Source organism: Callospermophilus lateralis, chromosome 11 (assembly GCF_048772815.1).
Source record: "Callospermophilus lateralis isolate mCalLat2 chromosome 11, mCalLat2.hap1, whole genome shotgun sequence".
NCBI classification, from domain to species: Eukaryota; Metazoa; Chordata; class Mammalia; order Rodentia; family Sciuridae; genus Callospermophilus; species Callospermophilus lateralis.
This window is the reverse complement of record NC_135315.1, coordinates 41550131-41570571: the sequence shown is the minus strand read 5'-3', so window position 1 is coordinate 41570571 and position 20441 is coordinate 41550131. Positions and strand designations below refer to the sequence as shown.

The 20441-nt window shown below is 33.8% G+C and overlaps 1 protein-coding gene across 4 annotated transcripts in view; it reads right to left on the bottom strand.

Moving 5' to 3' along the window:
• Nlk (nemo like kinase) overlaps window positions 1–20441 on the bottom strand; it is a 149590-nt gene that overhangs the window by 57868 nt on the left and 71281 nt on the right. For all 4 annotated transcript variants that reach the window (XM_076869352.1, XM_076869353.1, XM_076869351.1 and 1 more), the window contains one exon: window positions 4306–4435. In XM_076869352.1, the coding sequence (XP_076725467.1) occupies window positions 4306–4435 (130 nt within the window). The remainder of the gene's footprint in view (window positions 1–4305; window positions 4436–20441) is intronic.

Sequence of the window (20441 nt, the reverse complement as noted above, 5' to 3'; positions counted from 1 at the left end):
CTGAAAGTCTAAAAGGACATAAAAATGTGTGTATGTGCATTAAAAAAAAAAAAAAGAGTGCATAGCTTTCAGCAGATTTTCAAAGGAGTACAAGTTTTTTAAAAATATATATATATATATATTTTAGTTGACAGACCTTCATTTTATTTAGTTATATGTGGCGGTGAGAATCAAACCCAGTGCCAGAATCAAACCCACATGCCAGGCAAATGCACTACTGCTGAGCCCCAGCCCTGGAGTACAAGATTTTTAAAAACTCAATCATTACTTTCCATGCCGATCATATGACAGCTAATGCACTTATTTGAATGTGCGTATGCCCAAGGGCATAGATGGGTCAAGTAGAAGGAGGATTCTGCCTAGAATAATAATAATAATATCTCAGATTCTGACTAGACACTAGTGATAAACCTAAACAACATCAATCTTTAAATCCGTTTCTGTTTCCCTAAATTACTGAAACCAAGATGAACCTACCCTTTAAGATGATGAAGCAGCTACTCAGATATATGTGTGTGTGCGCATGCATAGAAATTCAGTCAGATCACCTGAAATCAATGAATTGGATACAGTGACTTTGAAGAGTTCTTTCAAAAGAAAATACAAAGCCTTCTAGGGCTTTGTAGCTATTCTTTGATACATAAAAAGCCTTCTAAATTAAAATCCAACCTTCCCACAACGACCAGGTTAATTTTTCTAAATGCCATCTTTAACATGACATTTCTTTCTTCTTCCTCTATTCAATCAAATCTTATTCTCAAAAGGCTCATCTTAACTTTATCTTATTCATGTTTGAAGTATCTTTTGAGTTTTTAAGTCCACAAATTTTCTCTTATCCTTAATCTTATGGTATTTGGCACCAGAGAAGCCTTAAAATTTATTGTTACCTGGGCTTCAACCCCAGAGATTCCAATTTAGACTGTTTTAAGGCTCTATGGTAATTCTAGGACGCTTCTAGGTTTGCTTGTCTCGATCTCTATCTATTATCTATGCATACAACACAGACTTTCCTGAATTAATGTTTAACCAAGCAGGCATGCCTCCTATGGTACCTTTATCATAGTATTTATCACATTACAAAAATTATTTCAGCAGCAGGGCGTGGTGGCGCACACTTGTAATCTTAGCAGCTTGGGAGGCTGAGGCAGGAGGATCACAAGTTCAAAGTCAGCCTCAGCAAATTCAGTGAGACCCTGTCTCTAAATAAAATTCAAAATAGGGCTGGAGATGTGGATCAGTGGTTGAGTACCCTTGAGGTCAATCCCCCTGTATCCTTGCTAAAAAAAGTTATTTAAGCTACTTAAAGGTAGAGACCCCACAAGGTAATGTAGTTTAGGCATACAGGATATGCACAATGAATATTTGCTGAACTAATGAAAATGGGCTCTGGAGCCAGATTTACACTCTAACTCTGTGCCACCTTGACCTTGGGCAATATTAACTCTAAGCCTCTGGTTCCTCTGAGTAGGGTTAATAAGCCCTATCTTTACAGGATTTTTTTAAGGAGTAAATGAATTAGTGTATGTAAAACATCTAGCATACTTCCTGAACATAGCAACATGTATTAAGTATCTCGTCTACCCTGTTCAAAATGGACAGTGTTTTAAATATTTTTGTATCCTCTATATGACCTAGCACTCTTTCCATAAGACACAATTAATTAATTAATAAACATTTGCTGCCTTATCTACATTAAATATCAGTTGCCTCTTAAGACTGGCATCCCTCACATATCAGGTATGCCTTGAGATGTTTTGAGGGAATAGATCTCAAGCATTGCAAAAATCTACTATGTATAAAATAGTGCTCTCACACCACTTTCACCTCCAACCATTTGCTTCATTTTCAAAAACTCCACATATGTCACAGGCACTCTTCTTATGACAGAGCTCAGGAGCTCAAAAGAGGGTGTGTGTGTGTGTGTGTGTGTGTGTGTGTTTTTAACATATTTGTACGTATTTTTAAAATCTAATTTCTACAATAATCATGTACTGTTGTTTCTGCTTTTACCATGTCACTTTGCAAGTGTTTTAGAAAACAGCCCTTGAAAAAAATGTAGGTTCACATATCACTGGAAAATAGAACCACAACTCAAACCCAGTTTTGACTCTAAAGCCCAGCCTTTGTAAACTTCATTAGAACTGATAGTGTTTTAATTAGTGTAAATTTCAGGAATTGTTTACATTTTTTTTTTTTTTAAACACTACTCACTGAGGCACTATCTTTGGAACTTATTAGTTACTCTCTAGGGACGAATCACAAGCAAAACTATAAAACAGTTTATTATATCATTCATCTTCTTAAAAAATAAGCCAAGATTGGTCTGAAGATAATAAAACACTGAGAAAACCTTAGTAAGTCAATTTCTGAAGCCACCTTTGAAGTATTTCTTTATCATGGGTACCTTTACTTGTGTCTCTACCATTATACATAAGGCTTGTACTCATTGATGCTGGGGAGGTAGTAAAGTAAATTCAAGAAATAACTAAACAAGCACTAGACATCATTCTAAACAACATATCCAAAATCTGAGAACCATTCATAAAATAGTAGCTCAAATGGTATTTTGAAACATGAAAAGAAGCACATTGCGAGGTAGTTTCAAAAGACAGCAGTACTTTTGTTTATTTTTGTTTGCAATACTGGGGATCAAACACAGGGCTTCACTATACTAAGCAAGCACTCTACCACTCAGCTATATTCCCAACCCCAGTGATATCATTTTTTTAAGCTTAAGAAAAAGATATTTCATGAGGGTAATCAATAAAATCAAATATTTCAAGCCAAGAAGTTTCAAGTGAACCATAAATAAGTTTGATATTCTTAGTTTTATCAAATACCCCATACATTTGTATTTTTTTTTTTCTTAAAATGAGACCCAAACTTTGGTCAAAGTTAGTCAAAGTTATAAAGGTTTCTGAGCAAACAAGCAGTCAGACTCACAAGAAATCATTTTTAATAAAGTTTTTATTATGGCAATTAAAAGAGCACAGGTTGAGTACTATCTGAAGAATTTGAGGCAATTTTTCTTTTCACATGCAACTGAAAACAGAGTCCAATGCTAACAACCTCCAGTTAAATGTTACACATTATAAAACTTTTAATTCAGGATTAGTTGAGAAGAAGCTGTTTTTCAAAATGCGATAAGTCTGTTTGTCCACAAGTCTTCACAAAATCACAAATAAACTAACCTTTGTTACCTTAATAGTTATATGATTTAAAATAAATACACACACACACACACACACACACACATATTTTTTTCTTTTTAGTTGTAGGTGGACACAATACCTTTATTTTGTTTATTTATTCTTATGGTGGTACTGAGGACAGAACCCAATGTCTCACACATGTGAGGCAAACACTCTACTGCTGAGCCACAACCCCAGCCCCAAGGGTTATACTATTTTTAAAGAAGATATTACTCCTACATCACTAATTAAAAATGGTAAGGAATAAAAATACAGCACTTAAAACCAGGTGTAGATTACTCCTTATATCATTCGCTATGTATTACACTCTATTTTTGTGTTGAATATTGGTGTTATTAGTGTTATTCCCCTGTTAAATATCAACATTTGCTTTGCATCAATTAATATTTACCTGCCAGTGAATAAACCTTATAATTCACTTAAACTTGATCACTGTTCAATCATAAAAAGGATCTAATTTTTCCTTAAGTTTCTAAGTCCTTTAATAAAAAACTTGGCTGTAGTCTCCTTCTAACTTATTTTCCCTACAAACACGTTTCTTTTCTACGGGTTTAAACATATTTAATAGCTTATATTCTTAGAAATAAAAAAAGACATTCAGACTGATAAATGTAGAGTGTACAACACAATACCAAAGCCCATCTGCGACTTATTATGTGTAATGTTTTATAATTTGGAGTTAGACTTTATGAAAGTCAAACAATTTGGAGTATAATTTTTAGACCTCCAAATAAAATTTTGATAAAATGGACTCATGATTCTAATAATCAAGGCTAGAAACTACTGATCTCAATAGTGAAAATTTAAGATAGTTATAGAAACTTAAAGACTACACATTTAAAGGAAAGCATAGTAATGAAAGGATACAGCTTAGAAAACTGTGAGTTTGTGTGCACGTATGTATGTGTGACCCATTCAATAACAATAGGTATTCTATAATCTCATGATGTGCTTATAACTTTTCAGAGTTTAGCATAAAACTATAACTAATTTCCAAATTTTACTTGCACTCTTTTTAACACTCGTTTTCTCTTTACTAATTCAGTGAAGTAGGTTTAGGAAGTAGTTTCCCCCAAACACCAATTTCACTTACATTATCATGTTTAAAAAAACACAACATCTTCAATTCCCGGAAGACTCTTTTGCAAGAGACCAGATTCTGGAAGACGTTGGGCATCTTTTTGAGTGCTACTCTCTTTCCATCTCTTGGATCTGTTACTGACCTAAAGAAGCAATATTTGGGGGGGGGGGGGGAGGAAAAAGACAGAAATCAATTCCAAACCTTGTTCTCCAATGTTTCAGATCAGATCATGACAAATATCTTTATCTTAAAAACAATATTAAATCCATATAATAAAGCTAAGGCATCAGTGAGAAAGCAGAGTATACACAAAGAAAACGTTCAGCTACCCAACTCATCTGCCATGCTTTTAAAAAATCCCTGTCTATTAAACATTTTGCCCTTTCTGAATGATCACTTATACTCTGAGATAGGAGGAACATTGGTAAAGCCATTTTAAAGATGGGAAAAAAAATAAACAGCATAGCATATTAACCATAATCAAAGTCAATCAGTTACATGGTTTATTTTCAGAGATGTTCAAACACAATTTAAATATCTTGGTTTCTAACCATATGAACACCTTTTAGTAACCTGGGATAGCACTGGCTGAACAATGTCCCTTCCTCAGAAGTATGAGTGGAGGCTTAAGGATCCCTCTAGTTCTTAAGTGATGATAACTTCTGTCCTTTTGTTTCCCAGCTTTCGGTGTGGTAGTTGCTCCTTATGGATATTATTTCTTTAATAGCTCAGTGTTCCCCCTTTTTTCTTTTAGTCTTCTAACCACTTGTATAATGAATTTCCCATATTTACATTTTCCTATGTTTGAAATATCAGTGTGGTTTCCATTTTTCTGACTGAACTCAATCAATACATATTAAATGAAACAATTAAAAGAAACAAATCAATAAATTGGGTAAATTGGTCAACTGGTCATTTGGCTATTGTATGCCATGAATTAACCTAGAGCTTTTTTTCCCTGTCTACCCATCATGCTAAGACTGGTTGTTCTACATGGTCAGCTAGGTTTCTGATGATCATTTCAGCTACCATTATCTTTAGTTTTTGCTCTGATCTAGTGCTTTGAATATTCCTTATAGCTTTGAGTAATTTTAAAATCTGATCCATATGTCATCAATGCCTTTATTCAAGTTTAAGTTTAGAAAAATAATAGATCTTATTAACAGATATAGCACTAGAAACCATCTTTGAGATTGATATCCAATGACTAATCTTGGGTATAGTTATTCAAGTAATTATTCTTTCAATTAACTATGATCAATGCCATCAGGAAATCAGACAACCATCAAATTGCCTTCCTAAAAATAAAATATTCCTGTTATCTACCTATATCTAAAACAAAATCACACCAAATTTCTCTATGAATTAATCTTAGTTATCACTACTTCCTTTATCAAGTTTTCATGAAACTCTTACATGATGTATTCTAGTAATTTTAAACACAGGACGACTCCTTTTTCTTCTACTGTCTGAAAATTTGGTAAAACAATTAAGTAGTATCATTTTTGAGTTTTCCAAAGCTTGAAATGTAATTCAAATTAGGCCTGGAGACCTAATATTAGAGACCGTTGCTTAGAAAACCAAAACCAAAACCTAGAACATGGCTTAAATTGCTTATAAACTGGGAAAGTAAAATATCAGGGAAACTGAATAATAAGTTATAGTCTGACTGTTGAAAGCCATTTTTTCTTCCTCCAATAACCATACCCTGGTTCAATATACTACTTATATATCCAGCTAATAGAAAATAAAAATGTCAAGGAAAGCCAGGCACATTGGGGCACACCTGTAATCCCAGTGACTAGGGAGCCTGAAGGAAGAGGATCATAAGTTCAAGGCCAGTTTGGACATTTAGTGAGACCCTGTCTTGAAACAAAAATAACAAAAGGGGTAGGGATATAGCTCAGTGGTAGACCACTCTTGGGTTCACTCCCCAGTACAACAAAAAGGGAAAAAAAATCAAGGAAATACAAAGAAAGGAAAATTTTGGATCATACATTGTATTCAATTGTCATGTCTCTTGTCTTTTTAAACCTGCAATAGTTATCTAGCATGTCTTTCATGACAGTACCATTTTTGAAGAGTATATAGTACATTTATTTTGTAGACTGTCCTTCAGTTTGGGTTTGTGTGGTGTTTATTCATGATTAGATTCAGATTATGCTGGCTTTTAAAAATTTGTTTCTGTGGTACTAGCAATTGGACCCAGAGCCACTCTATGACTTAAGTTCATGAAGTGCATCCCCAGACCCCAACCCTCCTTTTTTTTTTCCTTCATTTTGAGACACTGTCTCACTAAATTGCTGAAGCTGACCTTAAACCTGGTGATCATCTTGCCTCAACCTCCAAGTAGTTGATATTATTCCACTGTGCCCAGCCCTGCATTTTTGATAGGAATACAGAAGTACTATCTTCTCAGAGCATCGTATTTGCAGGCATGATGTTAATATGTCTCATCACTGGGGATAACTTCAGTCACTTGGATGAAGTGTCTGCCAGGTTTCTCCACTGTAAAATTAATATTTTTTTCCCATTGTAACTGTAAATAGCCTATTCCTCATCAAACTTTGACTTACTAACTTCAGTATACATTGATGATTTTTGTCTAAACCTATTATTAATGGTTGCCAAATGGTATTTTAATAATTTTTTCATCTTTTATAATAATCCAGCACAATATATATTAGTTTTTTTAGTGAATAAACTGATTTCATAAAATGCTCTCTCCAGGGCTGGGGATATAGCTCAGTTGATAGAGTGTTTGTCTTGCATGCACTAAGCCCTGGGTTCAATCCCCAGCACCACAAAAAGCAAAACAAAACAAAAACCACGACTCTCTCCAGAGGCCTCATATAATACTACTTCTTCCTAACTTGTGACTTGTTTTTGCTGATCATCCTATTGTGATGAGAAATACTGCACTAACATAAACCTGCTCCTGGAAATACTTGACATAGGCTCAAGGTTAGCACTGTGCCTTGTAATGTTTTAAGGTAAAATTCGCAAAGCAGCATTTTATTTTCTTATTCATGCAAAAGTCAGTCATGCCTGTGGCTGGTAACAATATAACTCTAATGAATGTGAATGGCAGTGCAGTAATTTCACGCCATGTTGAGTTTGTTCTCTCTTAACTTGAGGTAGCAGATGCTTTAGTTCAGCACAAACAGTACCACAGAGCAAAGATAAGTCTGGAAGAATGTTATACAGGAATTCTTTTATTTCCTTTGTTATTCAAAGGATAGTTGTGCTTAGTTTCTCTGTTGCTGCAATACTCTGGTTACTACAAATATGCTTGTTAATTAAGCTCCAGATGTAGAGATAATGAACAACTTTTAGAGTAACTTGGCTCATTTCAGAGAGAAAAAAAAAAGGAGTTATCCTTACATCTGCAATCCACTTATTGGTCAGTTATTTTCACTGCTAAATACTGTATGCCCTAAATGGTACATCTATCATTTCATCTTACTACCTCTTTAAGCGTTCAAGTTATACTAACAGGTATTTACTTCCCGAATTAATTAATATTAATAATTAAATTAATATTTGATTTCTACCATGTTAAAAATAAAGTTGTAAAGGTTTTGAGAAGGAATTCTTTACACCTGCCCAGAGTGTATCATCTTCTTCTGCTCTTAGAACAAGTCCAACTATCTTTTAAAAATCTAAAAGAATCTAAAAGTCATTCTTCAGAGAGAGAGAGAGTTTGTCAAAAGTACAACAACAAAACAAGAAGCTTTTTAGATCTGTTGTGGTCATTTTGTCAAAAAGTTTTCTTAATCCCAGGAAACTATGACCATTATCACAAATCTGCTTGAATTACTGACAAGCAGAAAAACTGAATGACACAAGCGTAAAACTTATTGGAGACACTCTCCTAGGCACCAAAATGTCACTTAAAACATGTTTAAAGTATCAAAACATCTTTAAATTGTTGCTTAAAGCATCATTAAATTAGCAAGAATCTCCAAGAAATTTTATGTTCTTCATTAATTTTTATGTGAAGAATCTTTCCCCATGTTTTTAGCAGTTTTCAAGTTTATGTTTCTGATACAGATTTTTAGCTACTCAAAAGAAACAAATAATTTATAGTAAGAATGCTTCAACTTAGATTAAGATAATCAAGTTCTCCTAATTCTATTCATGTCAAGTTGTTATAAGCAATCCCCTATTTTTTGCTATATATACTACAATTACTATGTCAAATGTACCAATACAGTATATATCTCAGCTACGGAATCTCCTAATTAGATTCTAAATATTTAGATTATTGCTTTCACATTCGTTTTGAAATTCATTTCCTTAGAAGTTATTTTTACTTTTATTTAGGTTGTCTGCTTGAGAAAAAACAAATTATGATACAAAATTTTTGACAACAAATAGGTCTAGAGAATGTATCCTTGTTATATATTCTACGACACACATGAAATTTAAGAATAAATTAAGGAACAAGGAATTTATTTTTATGTCTCTCTGCTCTTTCTAACCAGAATTTTAACAGGCTATAGTTTGTATGCATTCTCTGCCATAATTTATAGAGCTGCATACCATTTTGAAGGAAAAATCCTTTATGCCTCCCTCCCCCACTCAAAAAAAAAAAAAAAAGGGTTCTCATCTTCCATGTTTATATTGGTTGTTCCATCCACTGAGCTTTTGTTTGTCTGTTTATTCAAGTCTGTATTTGTTGAGTTAGCTGTATGCATAAGAAGGAATCTTTTCTCTTTTTTTCTCAAGATACTAAAATGGCCCCAAAATTTGTTATTTTATTGCTTTCTATTATAAGGGGGAAAAAATTATACAATAGCTAAACCAAGGCTATAATGAAATGAAGTTCATCATTTTTTCATATCTTTCTAACATTATTGACTAGCAGAAGCAAAATATCTATATTTAATTGAAAGAGTTAAATATGAACTTAACCATCCCCTAATTCTGTTTCAATAAATGACAGTAGGCCATTCTGATTTACAGTGAGGCACTCAAGGGCACTGATAAAGGAGGAGGGATAAGCAATAGGCCAGCCATTCAATATCAGACCATCATATTTATTTTCAAATACTCTACTAGAGTAAGAACTCACTTCCAAGACCCCTCTAATTCCCCACCAATAATGTTGGATAAGTTAAAATGTAACTGAAAATTATTTTGTTTTTTCCTGTGGTCCTAGGAATATTTGATTTTTCTTTGGACCATGAATTAATTAGTTCCACATTGTACATCCTGCAGAGATATAACAACTCTTCCTCCTTAGTCACTGCCAAGTATCTCTGTGAGGAATCCAACCTGCCTGTAATGAAGTGGTCACCCTGTCTTTTTAAAGGGGATTTTCTCATGTGAGAGAGTGAACATGATACAGCCCAGTCTGTCAAGCGAAGGGAGTTTTCATGGCCCACTAGCCACAGTCCTCCCTTAGAAATAGACCTATGAATATTGCATGGGGAGAAAAACTAGTTGCAATGAAGGAAAGGTTACTATCAAAGCCATAAAAAAAATAATTCGTATCTCCTTGCATTTTAACAATTTTGGGTGAGAAAAGGTCATAAAGGATAACTAAAACTAAGTCACATAAAAATGCTCGTTTTTAATCCCATTAAGGACTTCCTGAAAGTTATGTGTTCTGTCATAAGAATTCTGAGGAATATAAAGGCAAAAAAGTTTAAAAAATGGCAATTTTTGCTGCACATTATGTTTCTAAACATACAGAATGCTACATGACAGCTGGGCATGTGGTATATGCCTGTAATCCCACCAGCTGAGGCACGAGGATCAAGAATTTAAAGCCAGCCTCAGCAACTTAGTGAGGCCCTAAGAAACTCAGGGAGACCTGTCTCTAAATAAAATATAAAAAAGGCCTGGGGATGTGGTTTTGTGGTTAAGTGCTCCAGGGTTCAATCCTTGGTACAAAAAAAAAAAAAAAAAAAAAGACAAAAAAGAATGATTTTACTAACATGGTAGATTTATAACAGTGTGACTTTGCATCATCAAAAAACTTTAATGCTAGTCAGAAATAGAACTCAGCTTGCCTAGCACACACAAGGCCCTGGGTTCAGTCCCTAGCACCATGGGAAAAAAAAAAAAAAAAGAAAGAAAGAAAAGAAATTCACATTTTCAGAAAAAGCTTTGTTCTTGTCATAAGGAATACTTTGTTATATGGCTTGGTACTGTGGTCATACATAAAATGCCCATATTTTCTAAAGATGTATATCTAATTTTATATCTCAAAATAAAAACACATAAAAGGCTGTCGATGTAGCTCAGAATGCCTGATTAGTATGCACAGGGGCTTGGGTTCAATCCCTAGTACCATACAAACAAACAACCTTTGGTAACAATAAAAACAGATAGTTGAAAACCGAAGCAATCTTGATAATTATTATATCTGGGTGGTAAGTCTAATTACGGGAAAAGAAAATAATATATATTTGAAAGTTTTCAAAATAGAAATTAAATTTATAAAAAAATATTATTAATAATATTAAAAATATCTTCCCAGTAGCTTGGGAGGCTAAGGCAGGAGGATCACAATTTCAAAACCAGTCTTAGCAACTTGGCAAAGTCCTTAGCAACTTAGGCCCTGTTTCAAAATAAAAAATTTTAAAAAGGGCTTGGGATGTGATGGGTTTTAGATACAGATGTGAGATGTAAAATCACACAACTTTTAGAAGACAACATACAGGATATTTAGGCAGGGAGAAGATGTCTTCTATGAACAAAAAACACTAAGTATACAGTGGTAATGTGCCCCTAGGTTCTATCCCTGTTACCAAAAAAGAAAAAATTAAAAAAAGGAAGAAAAATGTTATCTGGGATCAAAGCTAACAAATGATATCCTATGCAAAACTTCTACTAAAAAACATTGAAAACAATTAAAGAATAGACATATATTCACTGACTAGAAGATGCAACATTGTAAAAACTTCAATTCTCCCAAACTGACTTCTAGATTGAGTGAAATCCAATAAGATCTTCACAAGGTTTTCTTTTTGTGAAACCAGACAAATTATTTCTGAAGTTTTTATGGAAATGCAAGGGTGCAAATGATAGCTAAAACACTTGAAGAACAAAGTGGGAGAAACTGCTCTGCTAGATTTAATGCCTTATTATAAAGTTACCATAATTTACACAATGTAATTTTTGTGCAAATATAGTCCAGAAATAGAAATAGGACCTAGAAATGTAATCTTGCATATATGAACACTCGGCTTATCAAAAGGGTGGCTCAGAGCTGGGAATGGTGGCACAAGCCTATAATCCCAGTGACTTGAAAGGCTGAGGCAGGAGGATTGCAAGTTCAAAACCAGCCTCAGCAACTTAGCAAGGCACTGAGCAACCCAGGGAGACCCTATCTCTAAACAAAATACAAAAATGGGCTAGGGATGTGACTAAATGGTTAAGTTCTCCTGGGTTCAAATCCCTGGTACTAAAAAAAAAAGAAAAGTAGAAAAGAAAGAAAAAGAGTGGCTCTGCAGAGCAGTGAAGATGGGAAAGTTATGCCAGTTATTAAGCTACTGTATCTTAACTTCAAACCCATCCAGCTAAACACTGGTCTGTAGTAGCAGCAGCTGAATTCAATTTATTGTTTTTCCAACTCTTGCAGAACTGGTCTCACTGTAACTTCTACTAGAGATACCAACAGTAGTAAGCTCATATCTCTTCCTCAGATGGCTGAATTTCTGCTCTATGAAGTTTAAAGTTTTAATAATTCCAAGTTCTTACCTATATTCTCCCAGGTGTGAGATGGAAACTGTTCCTTGTGTTGACATCTTAGTGTTCTTTTCTTCCCTTTTTAATTACCTACCCAACAACTTTAATGGTATTTTTTTCATATTAAAACACTATTTAAGTAATTGTAGTTTCACTTCACACTATACACACAAATAGGTGGGTTTTAGATATAGATATGAGATGTAAAATCATACAACTCTTAGAAGACAACATATAGGACAATGTCTTCAAGATATTTAGGCAGGGAGAAGATGCTTCCATGAACAAAAACACTAATTATACAGGAAAATTGATATTTAAAGTCAAGGACTTCTTTTCATATCTATACATTGTTAAGAGATAAAAAACGTAAGTCACATAGAGTATGCTTGCGACACTTAGAAGGAACAAAGGGCTATTATCCATATATATATAGAACTCCTATGAATCAATTTTTTTTTTTAGAGAGACAGAGAGAGAGAGAATTTTTTAATATTTATTTTTCAGTTTTCGGCGGACACAACATCTTTGTTTGTATGTGGTGCTGAGGATCGAACCTGGGCCGCACGCATGCCAGGCGAGCGTGCCACCGCTTGAGCCACATCCCCAGCCCGAATCAATTTTTTTAAAGTCTGGGAATACCGAATGTTTTACAAAGATGTAGTGCAATGGAAATTCTTAATAGACTACTGATAGGTGTGTGTACATTGGTAAATCACTTGGAAAACAAGTTGGCATAAAGACAGATAAATAGATAGATAGATTTCAACATTGTAATTTGACTCCTTGATGTATATACTAAAATACATACACATTTTTATAGCACCAATTATTTGTGAAAAAACTCAAATATCCATGAACAGTAATAGTATGGTTTTAAAAAGTGTATACTTATATTATGGAATATTCTACGGCAATTAAAATTAACTACTGCTACATGCAACACAGACAAACACAATTCCATAGAAAGAAACCAATCACAACAAACATGTACTACAAGATTTCTTTTCTATAATATTAAAAATATATGACAAGTTAAACTCTAATGTATAGGGATACACACTTAAAGAGACCCTGAAGAGTGGTTATCCTTAGGAGTGGGGATGATAGTGAGAGAGGGCATAGAGAACTTCTAGGTACTAGTGATGTCTTTCTTACTTTTCACTTGAATGATTATAGTGATGTGTAATACTATTGTGTGTGATAAGTCACTAAGCTGTATTTTGTGTATGTTTCTGTGTTATAATAAAACTAAAAAGGCTTTTAAAGAAGGCAAACTGCCCAGTTTAATTTTTTGGTGTAAAAGCACTTTCGCTTGAAATCTATATAATAATTTTTTTTTTTAAAGAGAGAGTGAGAGAGAGAGAGAAAATTTTTTTTAATATTTATATTTTAGTTTTCGGCGGACACAACATCTTTTGTTTCTACGTGGTGCTGAGGATCGAACCTGGGCCTCACGCATGCCAGGTGAGTGCGCTACTGCTTGAGCCACATCCCCAGCCCATATAATGAGTAATTTTTAAAGAAGATCATTCTTTCCCTTATTTTTCACATTAATACACATCTAGACCAGCTCAGTGGATTTTTGTCACTTATTTCCCTGTGCTACAGGTTCATTCTATAAAGAGGAGTATGTTAAAATATCTTTTTTATGTTTTGATAGAATTTCAAAGGAATTTGCTTGCTTAAAAAAATAAACATTTTCTTCATCATTAAACAAGAATATACTATTAAGAAGCATTCCACAGGAAAGTGCTGTCAGCAGAATTTAGGACCCACCCCTAATCTAATCACAATCTCCTAACGTCTTCCATTGTGAAGCAAAATGCTGAACAAGCCACAATATATACATGTGCTTCAGGTTTTTAATTAGTTAGCCTGTTATAAATAACCAAAACCAAAAATATTGCAAAAACAAAATAAAGAGGCAAGACTTCCAGCTGTGGCAAACTGAAGAGGTCAGCAAATCCTCTCCCCCAAAACAACTATAAAATTAGACGACATTTATCAAAAACAAATATTTCGGGCCTCTATAAAATGACCAAAGTCAAATGACAAATTTAAAAGTATTTATGAAAAATGCTGAAATTTGAGTCAAAGAACAATGGGAGTCAGTGGCATTACTGCGTGGAGCAGCTCCTTACTCACACCTCCCCTGACCCCCTGCAATAGTTCCGCCTAAGCAGGGCTGACAATGAAAACCAGCAACTTAGAAAGCAAAAAACCCATTCCCAGTGACATTCAGAGTAAAAGCATCAAATTCCACTGGAAAATAACAGAAAAAGTCTATAGTTCTGCTAGCCTGAGCCTGCTCCCCCAGTTGGGGAGATAAGCGAACAAACAGAAACCCAGAAATTTAACAAAGAGATTCTGGAAATGAGAGAACCTAGATAAACTAGATAAACTCTCTAGATAAACTCTAGATAAACTAGATAAACTCTAGATAAACTCTCTATACATCCCTGGCTCAATGGAAGTTGAGTATATACACAGAAGGGACCAGAGAGGGACCAAGCAGAATTTCAGGTTTCTATTTTGTTTTTTAATTGCTATTTTAATTTTTGGACTTCCCTTCCTGTGGTTCCCTCTTGTGTCTGCATAGCTTAGTAGTCAGCCACTGATGGAGTAATGGTTATCTTCCAAAATCCTGAGCCAGTAAGACTTCCACAGTTTGGTTATCCATCTGTATGTATATGTGTGTGTCGAGATCTCATCCAATTTTCACAAATGACTAGCTTTTATTTTCTGCTGAGTCCTTTAGTTCTCCTCACATGAAGGAAGCCTCCCAGAGGGCCAAGGATGTATGGAGAGCTTGGAGTGAAAGGATTTGCTGACCCCAAAGGGTAACTTAAGTTCACACATACACAGAAATCAAAAATACTAGATTGGTATGTAAGTACATAGAAGAATACATTGTTGGGTTTATAATATGTATGTATGATATATGACAATAATAGCATAAAAGGGAGAAGAAATTGAGCTAATTAGAAAAATGTTGCCATATTTTACTGGAATCAAGACAATATTAATTTGAAATTTGTTTGGAAATTAAGATGCATGCCAGGAACAATCAATAAGAAAATAACTAAAAAATCAAAAGAGGATTAAAACACCAAAAGATGAGGACTGGGGGTGTAGCTTAGTGTAAAGTACATGATTAGCATCTATGAGGCCCTAGGTTCAAACCTCACTCTAAGTGTATATGTGCACACACACAAACACATAATCAATAAATGAGTAAATATGATCATCTACAAATATTTGTTTAACATAAAATAAGGAAATGAAGGAAGAATGTAGGAACAAAAGAAACATGAGCATAAAGGGCATTTCATATTTGTGTTAAAAGGCTCAATGTTAGGATGGCAATTCTCTCAAATAGTGATCTCCTGATTCAAAGAAATCTCAGTCAAAATTGGAACCATCATACAATACTGGTGGGAACGTAAAATGACATAGCCACTTTGGAAAACAGTTTGAGTCTTCTGGAGTGATGAAAATAATTCAAAAACTAAAACTTAATATATCCTATTAATTGTTGCAGATCATTATAAATTCACTAGAAGTCACTGAATGATGGCTCATTTTATGGTATTTCAATTATGACTCAATAAAGCTGTTAAAATAAAAACCATCACCACAGAATACCAAGTGTTTACAACATTCTAGGTTCTATTCTAATTTATTTTGTACATTTCCTATCTTTGCCTTTAATATTTTATATAACTTTTCCATTTATTCAGGTTATTCACTAGACAAATATATAGAAATTTCAAATCACCTATTCAAACAAATATAATTTTCATTTCATTTCTTCTTTTATTTTAATAGCAATGTTTTATTTAATTCTAATTCATTTGGAATTCCAATCATGTATGGAATGAGATATTTATTTATAATAATAGTAACTATGAACCAATTTCTGGAACTGCTATTTCCTCTAAAGTTCACTAATTCATTTTCAACCAGTACTTATCCAATAAGATTACTGATCCCATAGATACGGATGTAGCTCAGTGGTAGAGGGCTTGCATTCAATCTCAGAGTGGGAGTAACAGTATCTTTTAGGATGAAAACTACTGAAATCTTGAGCACAAAGATTCTATTACTGTACATCTGCTCCTAGTATGTAGAATAGTATTCCATCCCAGGTCAACTTCTACACTAAATCCCACTAGATCATCAAGAATTTTTTTTTTTTTTAATGCTGAAAACCTCTTAATGTGTATTCTATTTATATTATTCTTGAGCGTTTTTCATCTATGTTCAACAAGATTGCTTTTAATCTTACTCCCCAGCCTTAGTAGGTATATTTTGTCTGACTCACAAAATTGGTAGCCTTCCTTTTACTTCAGTGTTTAGTACCTGTTTATATGATATAGGTATTATGTGCTTAAAAATATTCACCAGTGGTGACATTAAAATTCATGTGTTTCCTATTCCAACTAGTTTAATATCTAAAGTATCTAGGTATAGTGTTTATATATATATATATATATATATATATATATATATATATATAAATTTTTATAATATACATAAATTTCTCTCTATATAATTTTTTTGCAGGTTAATTTATAAAATTTTTATTTAAAAAAAATTTCAGGGAGCTGGGATTGTGGCTCAATGATAGAGTGCTTACCTAGCATGTGTGAGGCACTGAGTTTGATTCTCAGCACCACATATAAATAAATGAACAAAATAAAGGCCCATCAATGTCTAAAAAAAATATTTTTAAAAAATTTCAGTAGTTTTCATCCTAATTTTGTCTCTTATTACACAGCTCTTTTCTAAGGTCCTTTTCAGCTTCACTGATCCATTTTATTTGCTTGTTGAAATAAGCACAGAAGAATTGAAAAAAATTATAAGCTAATTTCCCAGCCTATGAACTGGATAACTGGTGGTAGGGGTTTTCATGTCTTTCAAACAGTATAGTTTATTTATTGTATTTCCTTTTTAAAAATTCTAACTGAAATCTTGCTATGTTTTGTTATACATTTCTAATCTTATTGCATTATAATCTGAGGATGATGTGTGTAAAATTTATGTTGAATGTATTTACTAAAAAATTATATGTTGGGCTGGGGATGTGGCTCAAGCAGTAGCGCGCTCTCCTGGCATGCGTGCGGCCCGGGTTCGATCCTCAGCACCACATACAAAGATGTTGTGTCCGCCGAAAACTAAAAGATAAATATTAAAAAAAAATTCTCTCTTTCTCTCTTTTAAAAAAAATTATATGTATTCAAATATGTGCATTTAAAACAAAGTACATGTGCCTACTTTCGTTTTCTCAAAATTTTATTTCATTATTGAGGACCATTAATTTTGGTTTATTTGAATGGAAATTTACACAATAAGATAAACACTGTCTCCTATTCAAGTGTTCTTGTAGACAGTTCTTATACTTATCAGTTTTTGTTTCTTTTGTTTTCCTGTTATGTTATCTGGAACAGATGTGCTGGCATACAACCATGGTGTATAAGACATATTCTAACTTTACAAAAAAGAAGTTTTAATATAAATATTTTATGTATTTTTCATTACACATAAATTGGAAATGATTTAAGATAGTAATATATGGAAAACATTATTTGTTCATATACATTATTTGTTCACATAAATGAAACAAACTGTGTAATAGAATTTAGTTGAGAGTAATAAGTTCTGAATTTGAAAAAATATATTAAAAACTATAAAATAACTAAGAAAAAATGTTGACTGAGGTATGTTTTCAATAAAACAGGTAACACAAGATCATTTTTCTGTGTATTTCATGCTAAATTTTCCAACCCCAACAAGGATGCTTTAGATGCAGGATAAATTTTGGGGAAATACATTTGGAAACATGCAGTAACAAACACTGATTTTTAATTATGGTGAACAAAGTGATAAAGGAACTTAAATTATCCATTATAGGAATAAACATTGCAAATAATCAGTTTTTAAAAATACGCTAGTGTTCTGAACATGGCTGAGGCCTTGGCTCTGGGTACTGAAGCTTGCTGGTATGAGGCAGGGAACATGATGGCTCTAAATGAGTAGGGTGATCATTATTTGCTAACAATATCTACTCCAGGCCCACCTGGGGAAATATGGCAGTAAGCTCAAAAGCTGCTAGCAAGAGATAACAAAGGTTTTCTTCTGTGCCCAACCTATGGATGAATCATCAGTCTTTATTATAACTCACTCTTTAAGAAGAAATGGGGAAGGATCTGGCTGCCCAAACATCTGGCAGAGGTTTAACTGATGACTGAAACATTATCCCCAAATCCATTTTTTCTTTTTTTAAAAAAAGGCAAATAACAGGACTAGGGTTGTGGCTCAGCGGTAGAGCACTTGTCTAGCACATGCAAAGCCCTGGGTTCGATCCTCAGCACCACATAAAAAAAAATAAACTAATTAAATACATATTTTTAAAAAAGGCAAATGACATCTGTAATCCTTTGAAGAATACACATTTTCTCCCATTTGAAAAGCCAGTTACTTGGAGAAGAAGATGAAAATGTTATCCCAGTTTTATATCTGAGGCCTACCAGTACTTGGATAAAACCATAATTTAAAATTCTTTTATTACTAGTTAAAATATGTAGATTAATGTAATTACAAACTATAAAACCTCAGGTAAAGAGGGATGCATTTGCCTCAGCCATACTTAGCCACATTAGAGAACCTACCAGTTAGCTGGGCACAGAGGCAGACACCTATAATCCCATTAGCTCTGGAGGCTGAGGAAGATGGAAAGTTCAAAGCCAGCCTCAGCAACATCGGGGTGCTAAGCAAATCAGTGAGACCTTGTCTCTAAAAAAAAATATAAAAGAGGGCTGGGAATGTGGCTCAGGGGCCAAGTGCCCCCTGAATTCAATCCCCAGCACATACACACACACAAAATTATATACATAAAAGAAGCTACCTGTATATACCACAACTAGTATTTCAGGTATATATTACATGGTAGGATGATTTTATTATTTTATTTTATTCTATTTTTGGGAGAGGTACTTGGGATTGAATTTGGGGGCACTCAACTACTAAGCCACAGCCATAGCCCTATTTTTCGTATTTTATTTAGAGACAGGGTCTCACTGAGTTGTTTACAGCCTTGCTTTTGCTAAGGCTGGCTTTGAACTCGCAATCCTCCTATCTCAGCCTCCCAAGCCACTGGGATTACAGGTGTGTGCCACTGTGCCCGGCTTGTAGGACAATTTTAAATCCTCCTTTGGGATATAAATTTAAAAGACAGCTCTGGTGGAAAGGAGGTCCTGACTCCATTCCCTTGAACTATGATAGAAAACCTTGAACAAAGGTCAAGATACAAGATAGCAATCAGAAATAGTAATGCAGAATGTAGCTGCATACAGAAAAATGTTCTATTGTCTTATATCTTACTGAGGAAATTAACATTTAACAGAAAACTACCTGAAGAATGGAAGCCTGCTAAGCCAAACAGAACTAGATGGGATTCAATGGTGCAAGAGTTTTAAAAGTGGGAGTCTAGGGAAGAGGGCCACAAGAAAGCCATAAGATGAATTTAGAAGTAAAATAGCATCAGTTTGTTCTGAGTTTCTTCTTTTTACTATTTACATTCAAAATACCAGGGTGGGGGTGGAGTGAGAGGGAGCATTTCCTGAAAGGGTTTCATGTAAAAACATTTTAAGACTATCACCACTCACCTCTAACCAATAACTACCAGCTACTTCCACGTGGATACTGATTGCTAAATCTCTCCTAGAGAGCCTTGCTCTGCTTCTTGTCAGTTTCACTTCAGGAAGAAGGATGAAACTAACCACAAAAGTGATGAGGACAACAAATGTCAAATGTGCTTGTCAAAAAAAGCCTATCTGAAAAATACCACTCACAACATTGAATAAAAACTAAAACTCAGACCCTTTTCTTCCATTGACCTCACTTTGATAAAGTAAAAATGATTGTTGGTATGTACCAATTTTTATCAGGTCACAAATCCTTAGGAGAAACAAAGCAGAGAATGAGAAACTGCCAAGATTTAATTTAATTGAGAAGGAAGCTAGATAGTAAGCTGCCTATTTCAAAATCCCTGTTCTGCTTAGAGGATGTGCTAGTTTCAGTGAATACTATAATAAAGGGAACATCAGGGAGGAAACATTTATCAGTAGAAAAATGGTCAACAGGGAATTTTAAGTTCAAAAAGGAATTCTGAAATGTTTCATTTTGTAAACAGCAACTATAATCAACCAATGGTAGGAAGAAAATGAGTGTATACAACAAAATGTAAATGTATGAGGTAAAAAAATTACCAAAGTGGTCAGAATAAATTTTTCAAAGAACTTTATCTTGAAGAAATCATTTCTCTTAGAATTTTAATCTAAATCTTTAACATTTTCAAATTAAAAATTACAATTTTAAAAAAATTTTTCTTTTAGTTGTAGATGGACAAAATGCCTTTATTTTATTTGTTTTAATTTTTATGT